Here is a 23644-nt window from a genome sequence, read left to right on the forward strand (position 1 = left end):
TTCTCTGACTCGTTTTTGAATGTTATAATTCTTGATGTCTGATTTGTGTCCATTTATTCTTTTACATAGAGACTGTCCAGTTTGGCCAATGTACATGGCAGAGGGGCATTGCTGGCACATGATGGCATATATCACATTGGTAGATGCGCAGGTGAACAAGCCTCTGATAGTGTGGCTGATGTGATTAGGCCCTATGATGGTGTCCCCTGAATAGATATGTGGACACAGTTGGCAACGGGCTTTGTTGCAAGGATAGGTTCCTGGGGTAGTGTGTTTGTTGTGTGGTGGCTGGTGAGTATTTGCTTCAGGCTGGGGGGCTTTCTGTAAGCAAGGACTGGCCTGTCTCCCAAGATCTGTGAGAGTGATGGGTCGTCCTTCAGGATAGGTTGTAGATCCAGACAATCCTGCTGTCAGGGTGCCAATGCCTGAGATGAAGGGGCGTCCAGGATTTCCAGGTTTATGGATCTTGGATATCAGAATACCTCGTCTGAGTTTTAGGGGTGTGTCTGTGCAGATTTGTTCTTGTAGTTTGTTTGTTTGTTTGTTTGGCATGCTGACAGCAGGATTGTCTGGCTATGTAGACTCCCTCCTCAGGCCCTACGCTACCAGCACTCCCAGCTATCTTAGAGACACCACTGACTTCCTGAGGAAACTACAATCCATCGGTGATCTTCCTGAAAACACCATCCTGGCCACTATGGATGTAGAAGCCCTCTACACCAACATTCCACACATAGATGGACTACAAGCCGTCAGGAACAGTATCCCCGATAATGTCACAGCAAACCTGGTGGCTGAACTTTGACTTTGTCCTCACCCATAACTACTTCACATTTCGCATCCACTTCCTGGACACTACAGTGCTAATAAGCGATGGTCACATAAACCCCACCCTATACTGGAAACCTACTGACCGCTATTCCTACCTACGTGCCTCCAGCTTTCATGCAGACCACACCACACGATCCATTGTCTACAGCCAAGCTCTACGATACAACCGTATTTGCTCCAACCCCTCAGACAGAGACAAACACCTACAAGATCTCTGTCAAGCATTCTTACAACTACAATACCCACCTGCTGAAGTGAAGAAACAGATTGACAGAGCCAGAAGAGTACCCAGAAGTTACCTACTACAGGACAGGCCCAACAAAGAAAGTAACAGAACGCCACTAGCCATCACCTTCAGCCCCCAACTAAAACCTCTCCAACGCATCATCAAGGATCTACGACCTATCCTGAAGGACGAGCCATCACTGGGAGACAGGCCAGTCCTTGCTTACAGACAGCCCCCCAACCTGAAGCAAATACTCACCAGCAACCACACACCGCACAACAAAAACACTAACCCAGGAACTAACTTGGTTTCCCCTCTCTCCCCCCAGCTCTCCTGCTGGTAATAGCTCACCTTACCTGATCACTCTTGTTACGGTCTGTATGGTAACACCCATTGTTTCATGTTCTCTGTGTACATAAAATCTCCCCACTGTATTTTCCACTGAATGCATCTGATGAAGTGAGCTGTAGCCCATGAAAGCTTATGCTCAAATAAATTGGTTAGTCTCTAAGGTGCCACAAGTCCTCCTTTTCTCAAAAGAGAGCCGTTCTATTTTCTAGTTCTCAGGAATATCGAAAATGAATCAAAGAATTCCATCATGCAATAGAAAATACACTGTAAGCCAGGGTTTGGAAATTCCACTCCCTCACTTGCCACTGGCAAGCAAAGACTGGTGCAGAATCCAAGCTCTTTTAAAAACTGCATCTAGCCCTTGTGGTTGTGCACAAAGCTGGCTGAAACACAGAATTTCCATCCGGTCGGAAATTCTGACATTTCAAAATGTATTTTCCCAATTGGAGCAAAAACAAAACAAAATCAACATTTCCCAGCAAATCAAATGTTCAGAAGAAGTCAGAATGGATACAAAATGTTTTGATATTACCAAAATATCAAATAAATGTTGTTGATATCAACATGTTCCTTTAACCCTCTGAGGGGAAAAATGTTCGATCTGAAAAATTTTGGACCAGTTCCAGTTGTGAATATTCAGCTGTGCAGCGTTGTGTCTGAGTCTGCAGAAAGCACCAGTGCCTTTGCAGCTGCCCATAGCTTTCTCCACTTGCGGTGCAGGCACACGCTGACACTATTCAGTGGGGAGGAGAAAAAGGACTCAAAGCTGAGGTGAGGGAGACTCTACCACTAGCACAAGCAGCTCCTTCAATGGGGGAGTATTTGAAACCTCCTTCGCCATCACAGCAACCAAGAGGCTGGAGTGGGTAGAATATTGAACATTTTTCTGATCCCCACCAGCAGCCAGAGAGGGGGATAGGATGCTCCTCATTGCCAATAGCCAGAAGGGGTCGGAGCACTTCAAACCTATCAGAGACCTGCCAGCCAGAGGCTGATAAAAACGTTCCACCCTGGCGGGCATCCTAGCATTCTCCACTCCTGCACCACCATTTTGGAGGTTGAGGGCAATAGGGCTTCTCTCCAGGAAGTGCCTCTGGCCTGCAGATACCTAGCATTGTTTGATACAGCTCTCTGGCTGGCATTGCTCAAGCCCTGCTAGCTGATTCAACAGCAGCACTGCTTCGAAAGAGAATGAAGTCTCAGGGTTTCCCATGAGACATCTGTCACTTCTTACATTGGCTCTGTATAGCCGCTCAGCCTGAGGCCTGTGTAATGACACAGACACACCACGAGAGGTCAGGGTCCGTCCTCTTCACGGAGTTTAAGCCCCTCTTGAGTATTTGGCTCCTGGGAGAGCCACGGTTCCTTGGTGATGTGCTGGGCTATAAAATTAGATGCAACGGAGTAAATTCTGCTCCCAGTTACACCAGTGTGATGGGGTTGTGCTGGGGTAAGTGGGGCCCAAATCTGAAAACCTACTTTAGTCCAAGAAGATGCAGGGCCAAGAGCTCTCGGGCTCCCTGGGCACCCCCAGCAGCGTTTCGACGCAGAAAGCCCGCTCTATTGTGTGCACTAGCTGTGTGTGCGCTCTGGGAGGGAATACCTGCAGGCACGGCTAGACCGTGGCGTTCTGGCTGGGCTTGCGTATCTGCACAGGGCTCCAGGTGCCTATTACACTCCCGCTGCAGCCAGCCCGTTCTGCAGCCTGGTGTGGAGGAGGATTTGGGCTATGACCCAGACTCCTTTGCGGTTGGTAGCAGTGCTGCCTAGGACCAGTCCTGGTGAGTCACTGTGTGGCTGGCCCCTGTGCTGGGGTCTCTCCTCGCCTTTTGGGCACCCCCTTAAGAGGCAGGACGCAATAAGAACATAAGAACGGCCATACTGGGCCAAACCAATGGTCCATCTAGCCCAGTGTCTTGTCTTCCGCCAGTGGCCTGTGCCAAATGCTTAAAGGGGAAGAAACAGAACAGTCAATTATCGAGTGCGATCCATCCCTTGTCGTCCACTCCCGGGTTCTGGCAATCAGAGGCAATCTGGCCCTACCTTCCTATCTACCCTGCAACTTCAAGCCTTAAGCAGGGGAGACCAGCTCAAACTGCCCATCGCGGCCACGCCTGGTGTTACTGGGAGTTCAGCCACCGAGATCGGTGCCTCTGTGCAAACCCCAGTGTCAATGTGACTGTCACCCATGTGTCTGACCCTCGTTAACGCCCCGGAGAAGCTGCAGCAGTGCACATCGTGCTGCACTGATGCACACCACATCTGCCCTAGGGGCTAGCCCTGGTGCAATCAAGGGAAAGCGAGGGTGCAGACAGTGAGCTGTCCCCACTAGTCTGAGCTGGGCACATGGTCCCCTGTGCCTGGGGAGTGAGTAGAGCTCAGAGGTGAGCCTGGCATACAGGGATACTCTCCAGCCTCCTCTCCGCCTGCTTTGATCCCTTCACCCCGCTAGACCTGCCTCACAATTCGCGAGGGCCCTACTGGCCTGGGTATCTGTCTGTCTCCCACTGTCCCCCAGTCAAGTCTCTTTCAGTGTCAGGGATGGAATTATACAAGCCTTCAGAATCTGAGCTGACAGATGGGTGCTCCAACCAGGAGGAAGTCCATTCTCCCTACCTCCTCCCTACCCATCTCTTGGGGGGGCTCCGTCCTTCGAACCTGGGCACCTACTTGCCAAGGATGGACGTGAAACCCCTCCCCGTCCCCTCTGGCTGCAGCATGCTCGTCAGTTCTCCGCGCCCCCCAGACCTCCCTGGCTGCTGCAGAGCAGGGGGGTGCGGTGGGGTGGGGCCCACTCTTCCAGGTCGGGTCCCCCTTAGAGCGCAGTGGTATGAGCAGTTCTGTGGCACATGCTAGCCCATGTGCCTGCTGGGAGGCGGGCAGCAATTTGGTTTGTAAGTATCAGAGTCCTGTGTTGTGTGTTCTCTGTCAGTGACACCATGAGAATCCACACCTCAGGCTGCTGTCTTCATCTGGGGGAGGGTCTAATGCACCCTGTTTCTTGGTGGTGTAAGGTAACTTTCCTAATTAAGGAAGGAGAAACCTAGGATTTGCTCAAGTAGCCTCCTCGGAGAGGGCACGCGGGAATCCTGCAGCCCCATGTTATTGGACTAGAGGCAGGAATCCCTACACTACTGCCACTCTCTCAACTCGTGATTTTTGAACACCATCTTAAAATGCATGAGATTTCTTAAGTGTTTTTTTTTATTTGCCGTTGGGTTCACATGGTCAAGCTTTTCTGACTGCTGTAAAATGGGTTGTGCATCCATCAGGAGTAGAATTTAGGAACAGAACCTTGTTCCCATTAGCTGAACTATTGCATCAGTAGACAGGTTTCAAAAAGGCTGTTTTCTCTGCTGCTTCTATTACAGTATGGGTTCAGACCTGTGTGTCCCAGGAAAGCTAGAAATGGGGCCGTCAGAGCTAAACATGCATTTGCAGAACTTACCATATTATTATCCTTGTTTGTTTGTTTGCAATAGCACCCAGGAGACTCCGCCCTAAATCAGGGCCCCATTGTGCGAGGCGCTGTACAGACACAGAACACAGACAGCCCCTGCCCCAAAGAGCTGACCGTCTAAGACAAGAGACCACTGATGGATACAGACAGACGGGGCAGCATAAGGAAATATCGAGCCACTACTGGTCAGCCTGTTCTCAGCACGCCAGCAGCCTAACTGTTGTCGAGTGTTGTGAGGCATTGTGGCAGAGGGTTTTAAGGAGAGGTGTGAAAGAGACAATGAGGTGGCTTTGGAGGGGCTCACAGAAGATCCTCCCTAGTGTAAGCATCAGCATGAGAGAAAGTGCAAAGGTGTTTGTTGGGACATGTAACAAGCAGGCGATGGACCAGATGTCGTGGGCTGGGCAGCGGCAGGAGTCGACATCTCAGCAGTGCGTGAGAGATGATCCGTGGGGCGGGGACAGGCTAAGAAGGCAAGAAGTTTGCGTGGGATGTGATGGACAGAGAAGGGCAATGTGGTCAAAGCGACATGCTGGGAAAGTGGCTCTCGCAGTAGCATGTCTATCTCACAAGGTATCATGCGCAGGAAGTTTGCGGGCTGGGAGTGGGCCGACAGGAAGCATAAAGTATTCACGTTGAAAGGGAATTAACTCTCCGTATGCAGGGAACTGACGCACCATGTGCCATAATCAACAGCACTGCTTCCTTGTTTTGAACTGCTCCCTAGGCATGTGGTTTTCTTAAATACCCACCTGCAGGGCACTGTAAGCATCCATTAACCTGCTCTGGCATAGCGCTGCAGCCTTGTTTTCTTTTCAAGTTCCTGTTTGAGCTGAAATTTCTCCTCTTTCCTTTTGGAAAGTTCATAAGCGTCCATCCCATCAGTCCTAGTTTGTTTTCCAGGTGTCTGCATCATAAAGGTGGCTGCATTAGGAATGCCCTGTTCCTCTAGAGGATTCTTGGCCATCTTTCAGAGACAGATGCAACAACAACATGACTGCAGGATCTGGAATTTTATCAGACAGTCAGGCAGGCCTAGAGGCTTCACTGAGGTAGGGTGACCATACATCCCGTTTTGGCCGGGCCAGTCCCTTTTTTAACCCTTGTCCCAGCCGTGCAGCCTCTTCTGGCAAAAGTGGGCATTTGTCCCATTTGCTCTCGCCAACTGATCAAGTTGGAAAGAGCAAATGGGGCAAATGCCCATTTTGTCAAAGAGGAAGGTGAGCGGCGATGCTCACCGCATGCAGGGCGGGAGGCACGGCTCAGGCGAGGGGCAGACAGGGCTCGAGCGAGCAGTGATGCCAACTCCAGCCTTGCATCTGGGAGGCAAGCAGGGCTTGGGAGGGCAACTCAGGCCAGCCCATGCGGGGAATGGGGGCAGGGCTTGGGCGGAGGGCTTTGGCCAGCCCCGTGTTGGGCAGGGGGGAGCCCTCAGGCTAGGCCCATGTAGTGTCCCGTTTTCCCTTTGGGAAATGTGGTCACCCTACACCAAGGATCTCCTGGGGAATGGATTCTACGCCTTTCCTTCTGTCCACCCTGAATGGAGCAGGAAGTGAAATAAATTACACAGCCGCTCCCTGAGGGCTGAAGAGAAGCCAAAGCAGATCACTGGGCCTGGCCCCTCTCCCCCAGAAGAAAACTTGAGCTAAAAGTGGTGGGGAGAACTTTGGTCTGGTGCGGGGGAGGGGTTCTGTTGGGAGGGGTCCTGGGTCAGCCCCAGATTCACTAAACCTCCATGGATTTCATGTTTGGGTCTAAAAACCAGCTGAATTTGCATGGTTCCAGCACAGAAGTTTCATACATCTCTTCTGTAGCTGGAGTGATGCTAAATACTATTATTTATTATTTGTAATGCATAGCCCCTAGGTGCCCCAGTCACGGAGCCGGACCCTATTGCGCTAGGAGCTGTACAGACAGAACAAAAAGATGGCCCCACCCCACAAGGGCTTATAATCCGAGTATAAAGTGAGACACAACAGGTGGATGCAACAGCTATATGCTGGTTCTTTCTATAGCTTAATACTAGTCTTCGGCTTTTTAGATTAAAATATTTTTACGGTGTCCCCTTTTATTTTTGTGTATTGTGGATTCAGTGGTAGCGTACAACTTTTTCTGATCTTCTAGTGTGTGAAAAGTGACTCTAAACATGGCATAGTGGTATGCTGGATTTCTCTTCGAAAAATGCATTTTTACCTGTAAATTAACTGACTATGGACGTTGTGGTAACTGTAGACTTGTAAGTTCAACTTGGGATCTGAAAGTCAAGCTGAGCCCTTTCTGTCTCATCACTAGACAGAGATTTTTGTAGCTGAAGTTCTGGCTAATAAAAGTAATTTACAGAATTCATCTAGCTCCTGCTCTCATAGCTAATTAGATCTGCAGGGCTAACTGGACTAAAAAAAAAAATCTTTATTTCTGTAAAAATCAGCCCCTGTAACTCTGAATAGACAAGAGAATGGATCTGTTAAGAAAGTAGCCATTTTGATGTAATCATATCTGACCAGAACCTTCAAAGGACGTAAATGAAATTACAGTAAATGGAGCTGAAAAAGCATCTGTGGTATGTAGTCCTACTCTAGAGATGGGGACCGAAGCTCTTGGAAGGAATTATTATAATGTATATAAATATTGCTTAAATAACTGACAAATAAGAATGATTTGTGTGCAGGCAGCTTTCTGGAAGTCTTGTTTTTCTACACCAAAATCTCTACATCATCAAAAAGAAAACTCCAGAGAACTGATTTGGTAAGAATTGGAGCACAGTCCCCCTGACCCTTTCTAGGGCCATAGCAAAATCAATCTTCAAGGCACCAGTTCTTCGAACAAAAATATACATGTATGGATTATTCTTTTATTGCTTGAAATTGCTAATGCAGTCTGGCTGTTGATGCAATTTATTGTAGTTGTACGGTAAAATGATACAGCTGCATGGCTAGGTTGTATCATGGGCCCTCATGGCCATTTTTCAATACTGCCATAAACTATTAAGATCATAAAAGATCTTAATGTAAAGTGTTTGCCCAGAGACACAGGGTAATGAAATCTAGAGGGTTAGCATTGTCTTTAGAGGTTAGTCGTTCTTGTTCGAAAGCTTCTACACCCAGAATACCAATGTTCAGTGATTTGACTCGAATGTTTTGGAGGAGAGTAAGAGTGTGTGGCTGTCCCTCCCTGTCAATCTTGGAGGGAGGCCACACCCCCTTGCTGTCTTGTTCCACAAAAGGCAGTCTGGAAAAGGGGGTGGGGATTAGCTATCTTTGGCGCCCAGGCCCTCTGAGCTGGGTTGGGCAATAAGCAGTCTCTGGGGCACAAGCCCTCAGGCAGGATAGAGCCCCAAACAGTCTAGAGGTCTCTGGCTCTCAAGCAGGGAGGGCAGTAAATAGTCTAGGAGCTCAGGCCCTCAGGCAAGGCAGAGCACCCAATAGGCTAGGGGGCTCTGGCCTTCAGGCAGGGCAGAGCAGTGAATAGTCTAGGGCCCAGATCCTAGACATGGCGGGGCACCAAGCTCCAGCCCTCAGGCAGGGCAGCACTGTACAGGATCTAGTGTCCTAGCTCTGGTGGACGGTAGATTAACACAGGCCTCCTGAACGAAGGTGGAGGAGGCTGCCACCCTGGGGATGGAGTGGTAGGGGGACCTGGGCCCATGCTGCTCCTCCAAGTGCCAGCCCAGAGCCCTATCGGTGGCGGAGCATTCTGCCACTGGGTCAGCAGGGATCCAGACTACAGTCGGCTGTCCCTGGGCCACTTCCTCCCCTCCCCTCGGGAGGTACCTGGATCCAGGGGTCATCCTCCATCTCCCCGGGGTACACCACCAATGGTAGTCCCAGCAGCTCCTCGGTGTCTGGAATGGCGGGACTCTCTGGAAGCTCAGGCAAGTCCTCGGAGGTCCTCCTCGGCGTCCCACTCTGGCCGCAGTGAAGAACTGTCTGTCTCCCTCAGCAGCTCCAGCACAACTGAGCTGCCAGGCCTGCCTTTTGTACTTCCTATTCCTGTCCCGCCCCTCTGCTTCTGGCAGGGTGGGTGTGGCCTTCCTGGTTCCGCCCACCAGGCGGTGGGCGGTGGTCCCTCCCTGTGAGTCTCAAAGGGAAGCCACGCCCCTTCACTACAATGAGGTTCTACTTTAGTCGTTAAGAGAGATTAATCTAACCAAACACAGTTCTGTAGTCCAAGAATTAGCAACCTTGGTACAATTAATTATTAGTATAGCATTTAGTTTTCAGCCACTAGTTTTAACACCATTCCTCCCTGTGTGAATGAGCTTGCCAGTCCAGTTCCTTGTTTAGCTGTTAATCTCCATAGAATTTCTGTGGCTACCCAGCCGGTATACATATTTAAAATGAGACAAAATTCTGTCACAGACAGGGCATGGAACTGCTCTCTGCAGTGGACATTCCTCTCCCCAAGATATCTGGAACCTCCTCTTCCAGCCAGAAACATTCCTCCAGCCTGAAGAATGACTCCGTTCTCCTTAGCACTAGCTGAAGTCGATGGGGGTAATGACCAGCAAAATCAGGTGGTCAAAGGCAAAAGCCCAGCCAACGATGAAGAATAACCCGAAAGGTGTTCCCCTGCACCCCTTGGCCAGGTGGGCTCATCCTCCCCAGTGTTGCTGCCTATGTATCAGGATTTCTTTGAACATCAACTGTTAAAACTGTCAGGTTGGACCTACATATTTCTGCAACTCACAGGAGCGCTGGCTGAACTTAACATTTAGAATGTGGATTTGCAGGTACCTCGGATGGTAATAATGTGGAATCATTGCTACAGAGATGGGGGAGCGCTCTTCCAGAACTAGGCCATAGAGCTGCTTCAGTGCTCTGAAATAAGGATGCTCTTTTGCGCATCATGATTGTCTAAATCTTCTCTGGAATCAGCAGTGACTAGCCAGAATCAGTTTCTGTAACGAGGCACTTGTGCCGCAGGTGGCATCCAATAACTGTACTAATAACATTCACACAAGGTGCAGGGGATAGAATGGTAGGAAGTTCTAGATGTATTAACTCTTTCTGTTGGTAACACTGTATGTTTTATCTGGCAGTTTTCAACCTGTGGCCAATGGACCCCCAGGGATCCATAGACTATGCTTAAGATTTCCCAAGGGGTCCACACCTCCATTTGAAATTTTTTAGGGATCTGCAAATGAAAAAAGGGTTGAAAACCACTGGTCTACGGCACCAATTTGTGGGTTTATACAGAGTAATTGATCTCTTTCCACGTGTCCCGACATTATAAAGTAGGTCACATTTTGAGCATAGACTGCATAATACCTCTGTTTAAAAATACATGAGCAGTATTATCAACCCCAAGCATTTGGAAAGTGAGTTGGGATCTCCCAAAATCATGAGCTTTAAAAAAATAATAATGAAGGCTGGGTCCTTTTTATTGTTACCTTCTGGTATTGCCGGCACTGGGGCTTTGTGTTTTCTAGTTTGTCTTTGCAACGAGGGCTAGAAACTTAATTTAAAACAAAATAAAAGTTGAGAGTCCCATGTATTCACACGAATCCAGGAGAGATGAGATTTGTGATTAAAACCATGGGAGTCAGCAACTGCCTCAGGCCAAATCCTGCCTCCCAGAATACGTGACTCAAGAACGGGCGCACATGAGATGCACTAGGCTAAGCTTCCTGCATTCAGACAGACCCTTGTGCAAATTGTTCCTGCTAGTAGCACACACTGTGCATAGGGTGACTTGGTCAGTGCCGAATATGGCCAAACATGCAGCCCGTGCCCCTGATTCTCATGCTGCTGGCTGGAACACCCCACCCCAGGTCCTGTGCAACTGTTCCCAGGTTCTGGCCCATTCAATGGAAAGGCCTTGACAAGAAACTTCCCTACATTTTAGAAGGGATGTCGACACCCGTGCTTCAGGGCTCCCCTAGCAGCCTGGGCCTAGGAATACACCTCCCTGTATGGGCAGGTAATCCCCTAACTGTCTACTGCAGGTTTGTTGCCCCTTGCATCTGGTACTGGCTTCTGTCTGAGACAGGCACTGGACCGCTGGTCTGATCCAGTCTGATGATTCCCATGTCCCTAAGTTTGTAATAACCTCTGTCTTCTTCAGGTAAATGGAAGATCTGGAGACTAACTTATTCCAAGCACGCAAAGCCTGTAGAATAGAACAAATGGTAGCAAGATGGCTCCGTCGATCTCGGGATAGCATATCCAGGTAAATACATTTTCATGAACAGGATCTTTACTAGTCGGCTGCTGAACAAACTGGTTTCCAACAAGCTAGGGAAAGTCTGAGATCTCGGGTCTGACTCCTCCCTTCGTTCATTTCAGGAAACATGAATTCCATATGTTCTAGAACGTAACATGCATTACATTTTTAAGCAGCCCAAAGCTATTTACTGTGGGCCAGATGCTGCTACATTTAAATGGTAGGCAGCGCCTTGCTACACAATCCATCTCACTGTAATCAGTAGGATTATGTGTGGAATAATGAGCTACCCAGCCTGGAATGAGGGTGGCCAGGTTTGGCCCTGTATCAACTGGTTTCTATTTCTCTTTGCCATGTGCCATTTCTGTGTCTATTTTAGGGTCCGATTATGGCACTCTTACTGGAGTAGCATTGTATGCAGTGAGCAGCCTGGCCTATAGCGTCTTTGATCTCACCTGAGCTTTCTTATACGTTCCCTAGCTGCTAACATGATGTGTCATATCTAACATGAGATTATTAATAGTGATGGGCCAATAATGGAATTTTTTGTTTCACTGAAAAATTGGGGGGAGGTGGGGGAGGGAGAATTGTTTTGCATCAAACTGAAAATGAAAATGTTGCTCAGGGATTTTCGGTGACTCAAAAAGTTGAAAAACAAAGGAATTTAGGGGTCAAACTAAATGTTTGATTTGCTCTGAAACAAAATGCTTCATTTCGAAGTTTGAGCATTATTAAATGTTTTTAATAAAGTTGTTGGAAATTTGAAAACCAAGTTATTTCAAACCAAACTGTTTTGATTTTTCAGAATTTGGGGGGCAGAGAGGATTTGACACAAACATTGGTGAAACAGACACACGTTCGCAAAACATTTCTGTGTCGATCCGTATTTTTCTCCAAAAAAAGTTTCCAGCAGAAAAATGTGCCCAGCTCTTTGGGTATGGGGCCCTGTCTCTCCTTCTCTGTCTGTCTGTAAAGTGCCTGGCACATATGTTGAGTGCTATAAAATTCCAATAACGACGGATGTATTCTGCCTTTAAAGGAAGTTGTTTTCTAGATTAGTCATGCCATAATGTGTAACATACCCAGCATTTGACATAAGAGGTCATTCTGATGTGGAGTATACCCTATCAGACTGAATCCCAAAAACTTTACCATCAAGATAAGAAGAAATCTCTCAATCCCTTAGCAATACAGAACTGCTCCTTGCAGTACATTTTTCCAGCTCTTTGGCCTGTCTAGTTTTAAATGCCCTAAACCTGAGGGGAGGAATCTTATCTTAAAATTTCCCACTTACCGTACTAATACAGCATTAAAACATAACAGAATTTGTTCTGTCTCCATATTCCCAAGCCTCATGGAATGTGCAGCAATGGACCAGTAAACCATGTGATGTCACTTAACACTATTATAGCTTGTCCATTAAGTATTATTTGTCAGTATCAGTATTAAGTATTATTATAAGTATCAGTGTGTCCTTTCTGTCTGGAAAATCTGCTCTAGCTCGCTGGGTTTCACTCTCTCCGCTGCTCCCACAACACTCGAAAGGGAGCCATCAGCAAAACTCTACCCGTTCGGTAGAGAACGAGGTTGTCAGGTGGAGCATGCAGGTGAGAAGATGGCGTATTCTGGATCTCTCGGCTGTGCTGGGACGCAGCACTGCATGGGCTGTCCATTCACACTGCGCAGAATGACTTCTGGAAGCTCTCCCCAGCGTGTATCCCTGCCACAGTTATGCCTGCGTGGGGATGCATTAGGGAATGTAGTAGAGTATTGAACTGAAGCTAACCTTCCAGACCATTTTGGCTAAGACCCCCTCTTCAGCCTGTGTTCAGGAGGCAGAACAGGACGGCTGCAGGGCCTGGGGCTGGGACCTCAAGTGTCTGTCTTCTAGGTCACTGCTTCCAGTCTGATCCACGTCACGAGTGGCCACGAGTAGTTTCCATCCAACAGCTGTTCAGCAGGTGGCCTGAACCTAGTGCCCCTTTGTTAATCTCATTCCCTCATCTGCCCCCAAGTCCCTCTTGAGTGTGGGTCCCCTTATTGCCTCCTCCCTTTCCCCACCACTGGGTGGACGGAGGGGATGTTCTGTGTCCGCTCTGGGGATGGGGACTCTTTCACTCACTGGCCTAGAGCTGAGCCAACCACAGAGCGAACAGCTACAGCTGAGCGGGCCGGACTCTTCGTCCTCCAAGTTCCAGGCTATGAGGGTCTGGAGCTGGGGCAGAGCTGAGGCCCCCCTTAGCATGTCTGGTTCCTTCTGTCCCTGGCATGGAGCAGGATGTGAGTGGCTAGAGGCACTGGTCTGAAATGGCTCCCATTCACCAGTGCTTTCTTTGGCTGGCCAGGCAGGGCCGAGCTAGGGCCTCTGCTCGCCAGGAGTCCCTTGCTCCCCGGATAGGATTCTCCTGCTAGGGGAGGAGGAGGAGAACCAGGAAAAGGGAGTGACTGAGATGCAGCTCCTGGACATAGATGACTGAGAAGGTTCCTCCCAAGCTTTCCCTTCCATCTGTATTGGTCGCTGCCACCCTCCAGACAAAGTATGCGCTCCCATGTGCATAGCAAACCTCTTTAGGACGTACCTCTTGTGATGCGTTGTCATCCCCGGGGTGCAGTCTGGGAGCCGTGAGAACTGCTTTGCCCCCTAACCATACAGCTGGGTTGGTCTGTCTCACACTGCTCTGCTGGTGATTCAGCCAGCCTCTCCAGGCCCTGTTTTCACCCCGCAGGACAGCAGGTGCCACCACACACTCAACTGAGCTACCTGAGTACTTCACCTAGGCCACTCAAGGACAGACAGAAGACAATAACCAATTTCCCAGCTCCCCAGCCTTGCTGAAGTATAAACCCAGTATTATTCCGTCTTACACTGCACAGGGATTTGTACAATGCAAGCTCATTAATATAGTTCACTTTTCCCTTGATGTGGGGAAGATCTGCAACAGCCTTTTGTTTTCAGAGCTGAGATTTTCCCAGACACTTCATTCAAAACACACTGGTTAATATAAAACATAAAACAAGTTTATTAACTACAGGAAGATAGATTTTAAGTGATAGAAAACAGATCAAAGCAGATTACCTCGCAAATAAACAAAAATGCAAACTAAGACTAACATACTAGATAGCGTTTGAATTAGCAATTTCTCACCCTAACGGATGATACAAGCAGCTCACCAAGTTTCCATACACAGGCTAGAAATCCCTTTAGCCTGGGACCAGCACTTCCCCCAATTCAGTCTTTGTTCCTCAAGTGTTTCCAGGAGTCGTCTTGTGTGGGGAGTGAGGCCAAGAGATGGTGTCACTCCCCACCTTATATAGCTTTTCCATAGGGCGGGACCCCTTTGTTCCAAGCTCAGTTCCCAGTCCAGTTTGTGGGAAAAATACAGGTATCAAAATGGAGTTCAGTGTCATGTGGTCTGGTCACATGCCCTTGCATGCCTTGCTGAGTCATAGCAGTCATTACCCATAGGCTGGCTGAAACATTCACAGGAAGACAAATCTGTTCCATGGTCCATTGTCTTTGCTGATAGATAGGGCCCTACCAAATTCATGGTCCATTTGGGTCAGTTTCACAGCCATAGGATTTTAAAAATCGTAAAATTCATGATTTCAGATATTTAAATCTGAAATTTCACAGTGTTGTAATTGTGGGGGTCCTGACCCAACAAGGGGGGGGGCATGAGGTTATTGTAGGGGGGGATGCAGTTACGGCTACCCTTATTTCTACACTGCTGTCTGCAGAGCTGGGCCCTCAAGTCACCACTGTCTGGCTGCCCAGGTCGGAAGGCCACACCGCAGAAATAAGGGTGGTATGGTCTGGTATTGCCACCCTTGCTTCTGCGCTGCTGCTTGCAGGGCGCTGCCTTCAGACCTGGGCACCCGGCCAACAGCCACCGCTCTCCAGCCACCCAGCTCTGAAGGCAGCACAGAAGTAAGGGTGTCAATACCATGACCCCCCTAAAATAACCTGGTGACCCCCCTGCAACTCCCTTTTGGGTCAGGCCCCCCAGTTAGAAAAATACTGGTCTCCTCCATTAAATCTGTATAGCGTAGGGTAAAAGCAGACAAAAGACCAGATTTCACGGTAGAAGACCAGATTTCATGGTCTGTGACGTGTTTTTCATGGCTGTGAATTTGATAGGACCCTACTGATGGGCCATCAGCACGGTTCAGCTTCTTCATTGTTGTACTGGATAGGCTAGTTTTGGGTGTTACCTAGAGTAGGCACATTTGAAATACAGATACATAGACAATATTCATAACTTCAGATACCAAAATGATACATGCATACAAATAGGATAATCATATTCAGCAAATCATAACTTTTCCACATGACACATCTTGTACAAAATGCATCATAATTATGTCATAATCGTACCACTATGATGAATATGGGGTGTAGTGTCACACCTCTGATCTCCTGGCAATGGATGAGGAGCAGCTTTCCCGACAGACTGTCTGAGATCCATCAGTGCCTTCCAGGCATGAAGCTTCACTAGCACATCTGCAGTGCCAGCAGGGCTAGGAGGAGTCAGTCTTGAGTAGCCCCATTCCAATTTTGCAAGAGGTCCCAGAAGGTTGTTGGTTTGTCTTGAGGGCTCACTCCTCAACTCCATGTTCTGCATGTGCCTGTGGGTGCTAGGAAGGCTGGCGAGGTGATAGGAGCTGTGGTTTGATCGGTATGCTGATGTCAGCCCGTTCACTGTCTCCATCTCATCAGAGCCAGCTAGCGTGTAGAAACACCCTTGCCAGTGACGGAGCTGTGGGCTGGCCGGCTGGCCAGGGCTCATCCCAGATCAGACCAGCAACACTGGCAAAGTGGGCAAAGCTACTCCAGGAGAGGTCAGAGCACCTGTGGCATGTGACTCAGCTTTGCCCTTAACTCTGTGCTAGGTCCCTACTTACTCCTGGGTGCTTGGGTGGAGGCTGTGGCCAAGGCCTCATTGTTGTTTCTGTCTCTCCTTAGTGAGGAGTGTGCACCCTTTGGGTTTGGATGTGGACTTTGCTACCCGTATGCACACCTTGGTCACCCACAGACCAGGCTTTGGTGGTGCATCCTGCATGGGGCACCCCTCCAAGCCTTTTTAAGGTTGGGGCTTTGTCTACACAAGAGAGAGTTTGCCAGTGGAGCTGTACTTCCTAGCGGAGAAGCAGCTTATGCCAGCAAAGGTGTTCTTTTGCCAGTCTAGTTTATACCAGTTCCCTGAACAAAATAAGCTGTACCAGCAGGAGGTTTCTCTTTATAACGGTGTGTACCCTGGGGCTCCTGCCAGCATAGCTCTGTCAGGCAGGCATCACACCAGACGCAGGTATGCTGGAGAAGTTTGTAGTGTTGACCTGGCCTAACACATCTTCGGAATGTGAATCCACTTAGTGTAAGCGATGCTTTGTGGCGAGAGCATGTCGCACCAGCACTCAGTCTACACTGGCTCCAGCTGGATTCGGGGTGGTGGAGTTTCAGATGTTGTCTTTGTCCTGTATAGCCCTACGCGGTTTGAGACATGGTTGCCTCCCCTCTCTCTGTAGGACACTGCTGTGTGATCAGCCACAAAGCCTGATCTGACAGGGAGATGGATCTAGCAAGGGGTAGGATGGGCTACTGGGCAAGTCTGTTTTCTTGGGCTTTCCTTGGAGGAGAGATGTGAGCCAGTCTGAGACAGGGCTGCTTCTGCTTTGGTGGGGGGCCATTATTCTCAGTCTGGTTGATGATGTGTGGACAGAGCAACGCAGACTTTTATTTTCAATTCGTCTTGTACCGGTTCAATATTTGTGAAAGCCCCACCGCCCTTTAAAAAAGCTGCGGTAACCGCATGGACAGGGTTCCATGTCCTCATAGAAATCATCACTGCGTCAATGTCTGCTAATCCTCAGCCTTTTCTTTCCCCCTATCCAAATGCTCAGGGGCAGATCTTCAGTAGTGGATGTCCCATCTGACGGCCTTAATCAGCCAGTAACGCGGGTGAAGCTCACAGTCACCGTACACAAGGATTTGCTTCTCGGTCACTATGGCTTTGAGATTTCACCAAACCCACCTCTTGCTATCACATCAGTTGCTGCAGGTAGGAATCGTCCTCTCCCCTTCCCCTCCTGGCCCCCCTGCATAAGTGCCTGGGGGAAGCTGCCTGGGGGCCATGAACAGCTGGCAGGATTCCACGCTGACGCACCCCCAAGTAAGGCTGATCGGGTTATGTCCATTTCTAGCAAGGAACTGGCCTGAGATGAGAAGCTTGGATCTGGATCTGAATTTTTCCAGGACTTAGCGGGCTTTGGCTCGAGCCTTTCTCTCTTTATAATGGCGGTAGAAGCGGTGTTCCCAGGAGAGCTCCGGAATGTGTAGCCCCATGCTTCCTAGAGTCAGAGAGTTTAAGGCCAGGAGGGACAACCAGATTATCCAGTCTGACCCGTCTCTGAGACACCACTAACGCTACCCAGCACCCGCACACCAAACCCTCTGCCCCTTGGCAGAGCTTAGTGCGGAACGGTCTGCTGCTGTGAAGAGAGGCCTCTCCCCCCTTCAAACCAGCGACTCAGGAGCATGTTCTGCTAATCCGCTGCTTGGACTGGCTGAATTAGCAATTTCTCACCTTAAACCATCAGCACTTTAAAGCAGATTCACTGACAGGGTACTATAATTATCCTAAACCACAGGCATAATGAATTCAGAGTTAAAGCAAAACTTAAAAGAAATCTGTGCTTGTTAAGGGATGGAAGTACACAGTTGCGGCACCCACATAGCTTTAATTTTGCCCTGGAGGGCCATCCTGAGGGGGAAACAAACAGTGTCTTTAAAACTGTTTCATCTAATATGGGCCCACAAACACACACATGCTGTAGTCGTAATTCTGTGGCCCTTGTGTGGTGTCATCAGAAGGCAGAGTTAAGGTTATTTGGTGCACTGCAGACTTTAGCAAGCTTGGAGTTCTCCTAAGTTTAACTGTGAATCATGTACAATCGTAAGAAATACTTCTTAAAACTAAACAGACTGGGTCCTGCTGGGTTTGCTTTGAGGGTGAATCAGTGGAATGTCCCTCTTTGTCCTTTCTTTCACCTCTCCCACCCTTCCTGCTCTGGTCCGGTGTTCATGGGGAAGGGCCTTGTCGCGGCAACACCGCTTTTCACTAACGCTTCCCTCCGCCGTTTTCCCCAGCCCAGCCCTGCTCCTTCTCCTGCTGGCATTCATCCCAGGCACGGTCTCCCAGGGCTGGAAGGACCCATGGGTGCTGGATCAGCCTTTGTCAGGGGCTGGGTAGCTTGTCCAACTGAGCAAAGTCGGGTGTTGGAGTCACTGTCACCTTGAGTCCCCCTTCTCCAGAGGCCTCGGCCAGGAGCAGCCAAGGCTGGGAAGGGTGAGTGAGCCCCTACCCTTAGCATCCCCCCTGAAGCCAGAGGACGCCACACAGGGACATAGTCCCAGCTTTCATGGAGCCTGGTGTCCAACCGCCCTGGGCGCAGAGCTGAGCTGGGTTTGGCACCAGTGGTACCAGGCTGGGTTTGTTCTAATAGCATTCGTTCCTCTCCACCTCGTTGATCATGCCCCAGGCTGTGCCGCTCCATGACACTTACCCCTGCCTCATCTCCTCCCCCCTCCATCTGCATTCCCCTCCTCTGCCTGTACCCCATCTCTGCCTCCCTGCCTTGCCCTCACAAATCCATGCCACACCTCCAATCCCTTCTTTGCCACCCATTTCCTTGGGTGACCTCTCTCCTGCCCCACCCACCCTTCCCTACCAACAGCACCAACCCACGTTAGCTCTCTTCCCCTGGTTCCTGTACAATGCACACGCACGTTCTGGGCCTGAGCCAAAGCCCCCGGAAGTCACTGGGAGCTGTGCTGCTGACCTCAGTGGGCCTTGGATTCTGCCCTTTGATTTCAGCGACCAGTCATAGACTCTGAGACCAGAAGGGACCATTGTGAATTGTTTACTAGGGTTATTAACTCTGGCTGTTAACTGTAGTTGGGGCTACTGACTGGGTTGAGTGGTGACTCAGTTTTGAGTCACCACTCAACCCAGTCAGGAGCATAAGTCTTCAGCTGTGGGAGGGATGGAGAGAGAGTTTGTTCTCACCATCTGGGGCTGGAAAACCAAATATAGATGCTTCACTGAGTAGCAGTGCCTACAGCTGTGATCTGCAAAAGCCATAGGGAAGCTGTTTTGAGCAAGTAGCTGACCTGCTGCTGATCTCCGCTAGGAAGCACAGCCGATGGGAAGCTGCTGCCCGGCGATCATATCCTCATGATAAACAACAAAGCTGTGGAGGACGTTTCTATTGAGCAGGCAGCTGACCTGTTGAGGTAGGATCGTGTGGATGGTACTGGCCACTCCTGGAAACTAAAAGGGTGGATGAAGATTTAAGAGCAAAGTTCTAGAATTCCAATCCCGGGGCTGCCTGGCAATTGCAGTTGCAGTCCTGGCTTTTCACAGTGGAAATTCCACTGGTTGTTTCATAGCGAGTGCATCAGACCCAAGTGTGGGCTGTTTTCTCTGAGAGTCTGAACACAGATGTGCAAGAGAAACACTCTTGTTTCCTGCGAATCTCTCTCTCATGTTATGTGGGTTATGATAGTGCTGAGTGCCCCACCCCGAGCCTTGTTCTGCTTCATGCAGTCACACCATCAGTCTGTGAAGTTGGAATGTGTTAAGGTACCCCCCCGGCCTCCTGCGCAGTCACAGTTGCCTTTGGCTGTGGAAACTGCTTGGTGCTCCTGCCTGGGTGGCTCGTTGGCTTCAGAGATTGAACATGGGGCCTCTGGCTCTAAAAATATGAGCTGCTGCTGCCCGCGCTGGAGGACCGGTTACATTAGCCAAGGCTGTAAAACAGGCTCATCAACCTTTCCCTGTGGCCCAGCCGCCACGAAGGGGGACAGGGCTCCACACTGAGCGGGCGTGGGTTACACGCTTGATTTTAAAAACCCCGTTAATGGTAAATGTCCCTGGTATGCCAGCTAATGTTAACACAAACTCCTCAACAGAGCTGGTCGGAAAACAGAATTTCCATTCCCTGAGAAATCGACATTTGTGGGGAGGGGTGAAAAATAGTTCCAAATTGAAACAAAGAGCTGACCTTTCCCATGGAACAAAAATTCCCCAAAACATTGATTCCGGACCATAGAAATGTTTCATTTTGATAATGTCCAAACTTTATAATATGTAAAATATTAAATATAATTTACTATACTGAATGCATATGTGATAGATTCGATTTAATATAAATCAAAGTTCAAATGAAATTGATCAAAACAAAGTCGAGATGAAATGTTCTTACCTTCCTGAAACGGAATGTTTCTGAATTGTCACAAGGAAATGAGAAAGTTACAGGTTTGTCAAAGTTGACGCATTCCCAGGATTGCAAAGTTGATGCATTTCAGTTTTGGCGAAATTCCATCTTCTGATCCGACGGAAAAGTCTTCCACCCAACATTTGTCAACCAGCTCTACTCCTAGCAGCGAAAACATCTTTCTATTTAAGGTAGCTTGTGCTCGGTGGAACAGAGTGGAAACCCCATCAGCCTTCTCTGTGACCATTGCCAAGCGTGTGCTCCCCCCAAGAGCTGGTAAAACAGAAGCACCCCGGGGGGGGGCAGCGTATGCTATTACATTACTGGAATTGGTTCTTAGTCAGAAGGCAACATTGTGTTTACTGCTACGCTCGGCTAATTGTATTTGTCTGTTACAGGGAACCCGAAGACTCGCTCCTCCTTACTGTTCTGCGATGCACTTCGGTAAATTGCATTTCTCTAACCCTTTCGCTAGAACTGCTCCTTTGCGACAGGACATTAAACCTAGGATGGGTAACAGGGCTGGGCCCACAAGTGGGAGACTGTGCAGGGGCCCCTCGAGAATGACTGGCCCGTTTCAGAGCACAGCAAGGCTGGGTGTGTAATGTTGAGTGGTACATCAGAAGCTGTAAAGGAGCTGTTACTCATTCCAATGCACACAGTTGTACACGCATCTCTCTGGGGCCTGGCGCTGCCCTTGGTGAATTTTTCCAGCAGCATTGCCTCACAATTCTTCTGTTTGGAGGCAGTGTCGGGGGATCCTCCCCCATCCCTGAGGCCCCGCAGTCCGACTTCCTGGCTCCTTGGCAACGGGGCTGTGACGTCATGGGCTCTCTGCCTAGAGACTGCCCCAGAGCTCCCACGCAGGTGACGGGGGTCCCAGGGCAACGTTAACATGCACTGGGGAGTCGCATGGATTTGTGGGGGTGGGATGCTGCAGGCCCCCAAGAGCCACGGAGACGTGTGTTGGAGAGAGTTGGTGCAGGGGACACGGGCGTGCCTTAGAACTGATGCTCCACGTGCTTGTCCTGGAGTTAGGAGCTGGGGCCGTGTTTGTTGTCTTGAATAGCAGGCCAGCACTTGTGCACTCACAATAATGTTCCTGAACCAGCAAAGGCTGCCGAGGTCTCGAGATCTCCCTGCATCCAACGGGCAGAGAAAAACCTCTGTCTGAAGATCCTGGCACTTCTGAGAAGAGCCTGATTATTATTTTTTTTTTAACACCTGGGATAAGCCTAAACTCAGATCTCCCTGGGACTTGATCACTTCTTCTTGCTATGTCCCAGTCCCTGGTAGCCAGGGGAGGTCCTGCTGTCCTCTACAGCGAGTGCTCAGCTGTGCAATTAGGGAGCTCCGTAGGGGGACCCTGTGGCCGGGTCACCGAATGCTACTTTAAAGCTCTTGCGGTGGTCAAGCTGCTTTTTTGAACCTATTGGTTCAATTTAAGGGTTCGTCCTTGCTGTCTGGGCTCTGTGTGATCGTCCATCGCCGCCTAAGGAGACGTCTCCTTGGAAAGGTGAATTCCAGAAGTGTATGTTGCCGTTGGTTGTCTGGCCAATCTCAGATCTCGCTGCTTTCAGCTGCTAAACCTCCTACCTTGTTTTCCCCTCCCACTGGGTGGTTCTGTGACTCGCTCCTTCCCCCCGAATCAGGAAGTTGGCTCTCACTCACTGTGTCCTCCTTCCATTAAGGTTGAAGCTGTGTATGTACCGAGGCCTTAGGAAGAGACCTGAAGTGTTCTGTTAAAACCTTAGCGCTTTTTGCTGATTCGTTTATGATGAGGAAATCTGGAAAGGCCGGAATGCCTCCCAGGATGTGTTTATCCGAACGGATTGACAGGTGTGCTAAAGCAGAGCTGCAAAGCAAGGACAAAATTGGGATTGTGCCTTCTGTGGCTTCCTGTGATGTATGAAGACGGCCTGAAGCGTTGGGGGAGGCGGGAGTTACGTTTTTAAAAAAAATCTTAGGAGTATAAAGAATGTCAGGTCTCCTTTTCCCCGGATTTGCTGGAGGAGTCACGAGAGTGCTCGGACTCAGAATGGGAGGTTTCTCAGGCCTCTCCTGAAGATGTGACGGGGACGGAGTCTTTTAACAGACTTTTTTCTCCCAAGTGTTTCTCAGGTGGTTGAATTACACAGGCATTAACACAGCTTTAAGCAGGTTGAGTACACAGTCACTCCCCTCTCCGTTAATCTGGCTTCCCCTGTGTGGGGTGTTAAAATCCTTCCAGGGCTTTGACTGGCTGTGGCATCTTGCAAGAAAAGTGAGGCAGACAAGACCTTAGCGCTTAACTTGTGAAACCAAGCAAAGAGGAAAAAATGCCTTTTGAATGAGAGAGGTGCGGAGAAAGGGACAGGAAAGTCGCGCAGGCCTTCATGCATCATAAAGACGCAACTCAGGCACAAACCTGTTTTTGTTTTTTCCTTTGTAGGTCACTTTAAGGACTCCTGCAAATACCCAAGATCAGCCTTGGCTAGTTGGGGCAGGCACTTGCCCCTAAAAGCCCTGCTGCCTACTGAGCGGAGAGGTACTGCCCCCCATCACCAGCTACGTAACAGCTCTGCTGGGGCCTCGTCTTTCGCCTGCTCTAGGCATGCTAGAAGTGATGGCTCAGTGATGGGGCTCCACAAATGCACCCTGCAGTGTGTCTGTTCTCGTTCCCTGGCAGGGCGCTATAATTCTCTATCCCAATGGGACCTGTACTGTGTTCGCTTGGAGAAGAGACTTTTCTCCCCTAACTGTGAATAGCTTTTCTCCAATAAACAAGATCATTCTGTAAAGCACTTCCATGTAGTGGGAGTCTCACAGGAACACAGCAGCACCCTGAGAGAGTGCTGTGCCAGATCAGATCGGTTAGGGGGATGCTAACAGCCCCCCGCTCCCCCCGCCCTTCTACACACCCCAGTCTTCTTAGGAATTGTTACCATGTGAAAGCAAATAAGGTCAGTACTGGTGATTCAGCCTGCAAGTTAATTGTTTATCAGAGATCATATGTGGCACCTAACAAGCTCTCTAGGCTTTCCATAAGCATAAACAATCGCCTCGCCCTGGGGCTTGGCTATAGAGTATCTTGAACATGGAAACGTAGGCACTGCTGGGGGTGTGTTCCTAAATGTATGCAAATATGTAAACACCCATGTAAATCTACAGTCTGCTGATTGGCTGTTGTCGAGTAACAGGACACCTTTGCGGTCATGTGACACCTTTGACAAAACCTTTCTAGATCAGTGGTGGCCAGTCACCTCTAAGTGTGCCAGTAACACTAGGCTTATAAAACCCCTCTTCCAGGCACCAGGGCTTTAAGGATGCACCTCGGTGGGAGACACTGGATGCCCCGCAGG

The 23644-nt window shown here is 49.4% G+C and overlaps 1 protein-coding gene across 1 annotated transcript in view; it reads left to right on the plus strand.

Annotated features, from left to right (window-relative positions):
- Nucleotides 1-23644, plus strand: part of FRMPD1 (FERM and PDZ domain containing 1) — a 67443-nt gene that overhangs the window by 21691 nt on the left and 22108 nt on the right. The window contains exons 2-5 of the mRNA XM_084628430.1: nt 10932-11036; nt 16929-17086; nt 19218-19320; nt 20702-20747. Coding sequence (XP_084484556.1) covers nt 10936-11036; nt 16929-17086; nt 19218-19320; nt 20702-20747 — 408 coding nt within the window. The 5' untranslated portion in view covers nt 10932-10935. The remainder of the gene's footprint in view (nt 1-10931; nt 11037-16928; nt 17087-19217; nt 19321-20701; nt 20748-23644) is intronic.

This window comes from Lepidochelys olivacea (genome assembly GCF_965140295.1).
Source record: "Lepidochelys olivacea isolate rLepOli2 genome assembly, chromosome: 5".
NCBI classification, from domain to species: domain Eukaryota; kingdom Metazoa; phylum Chordata; order Testudines; family Cheloniidae; genus Lepidochelys; species Lepidochelys olivacea.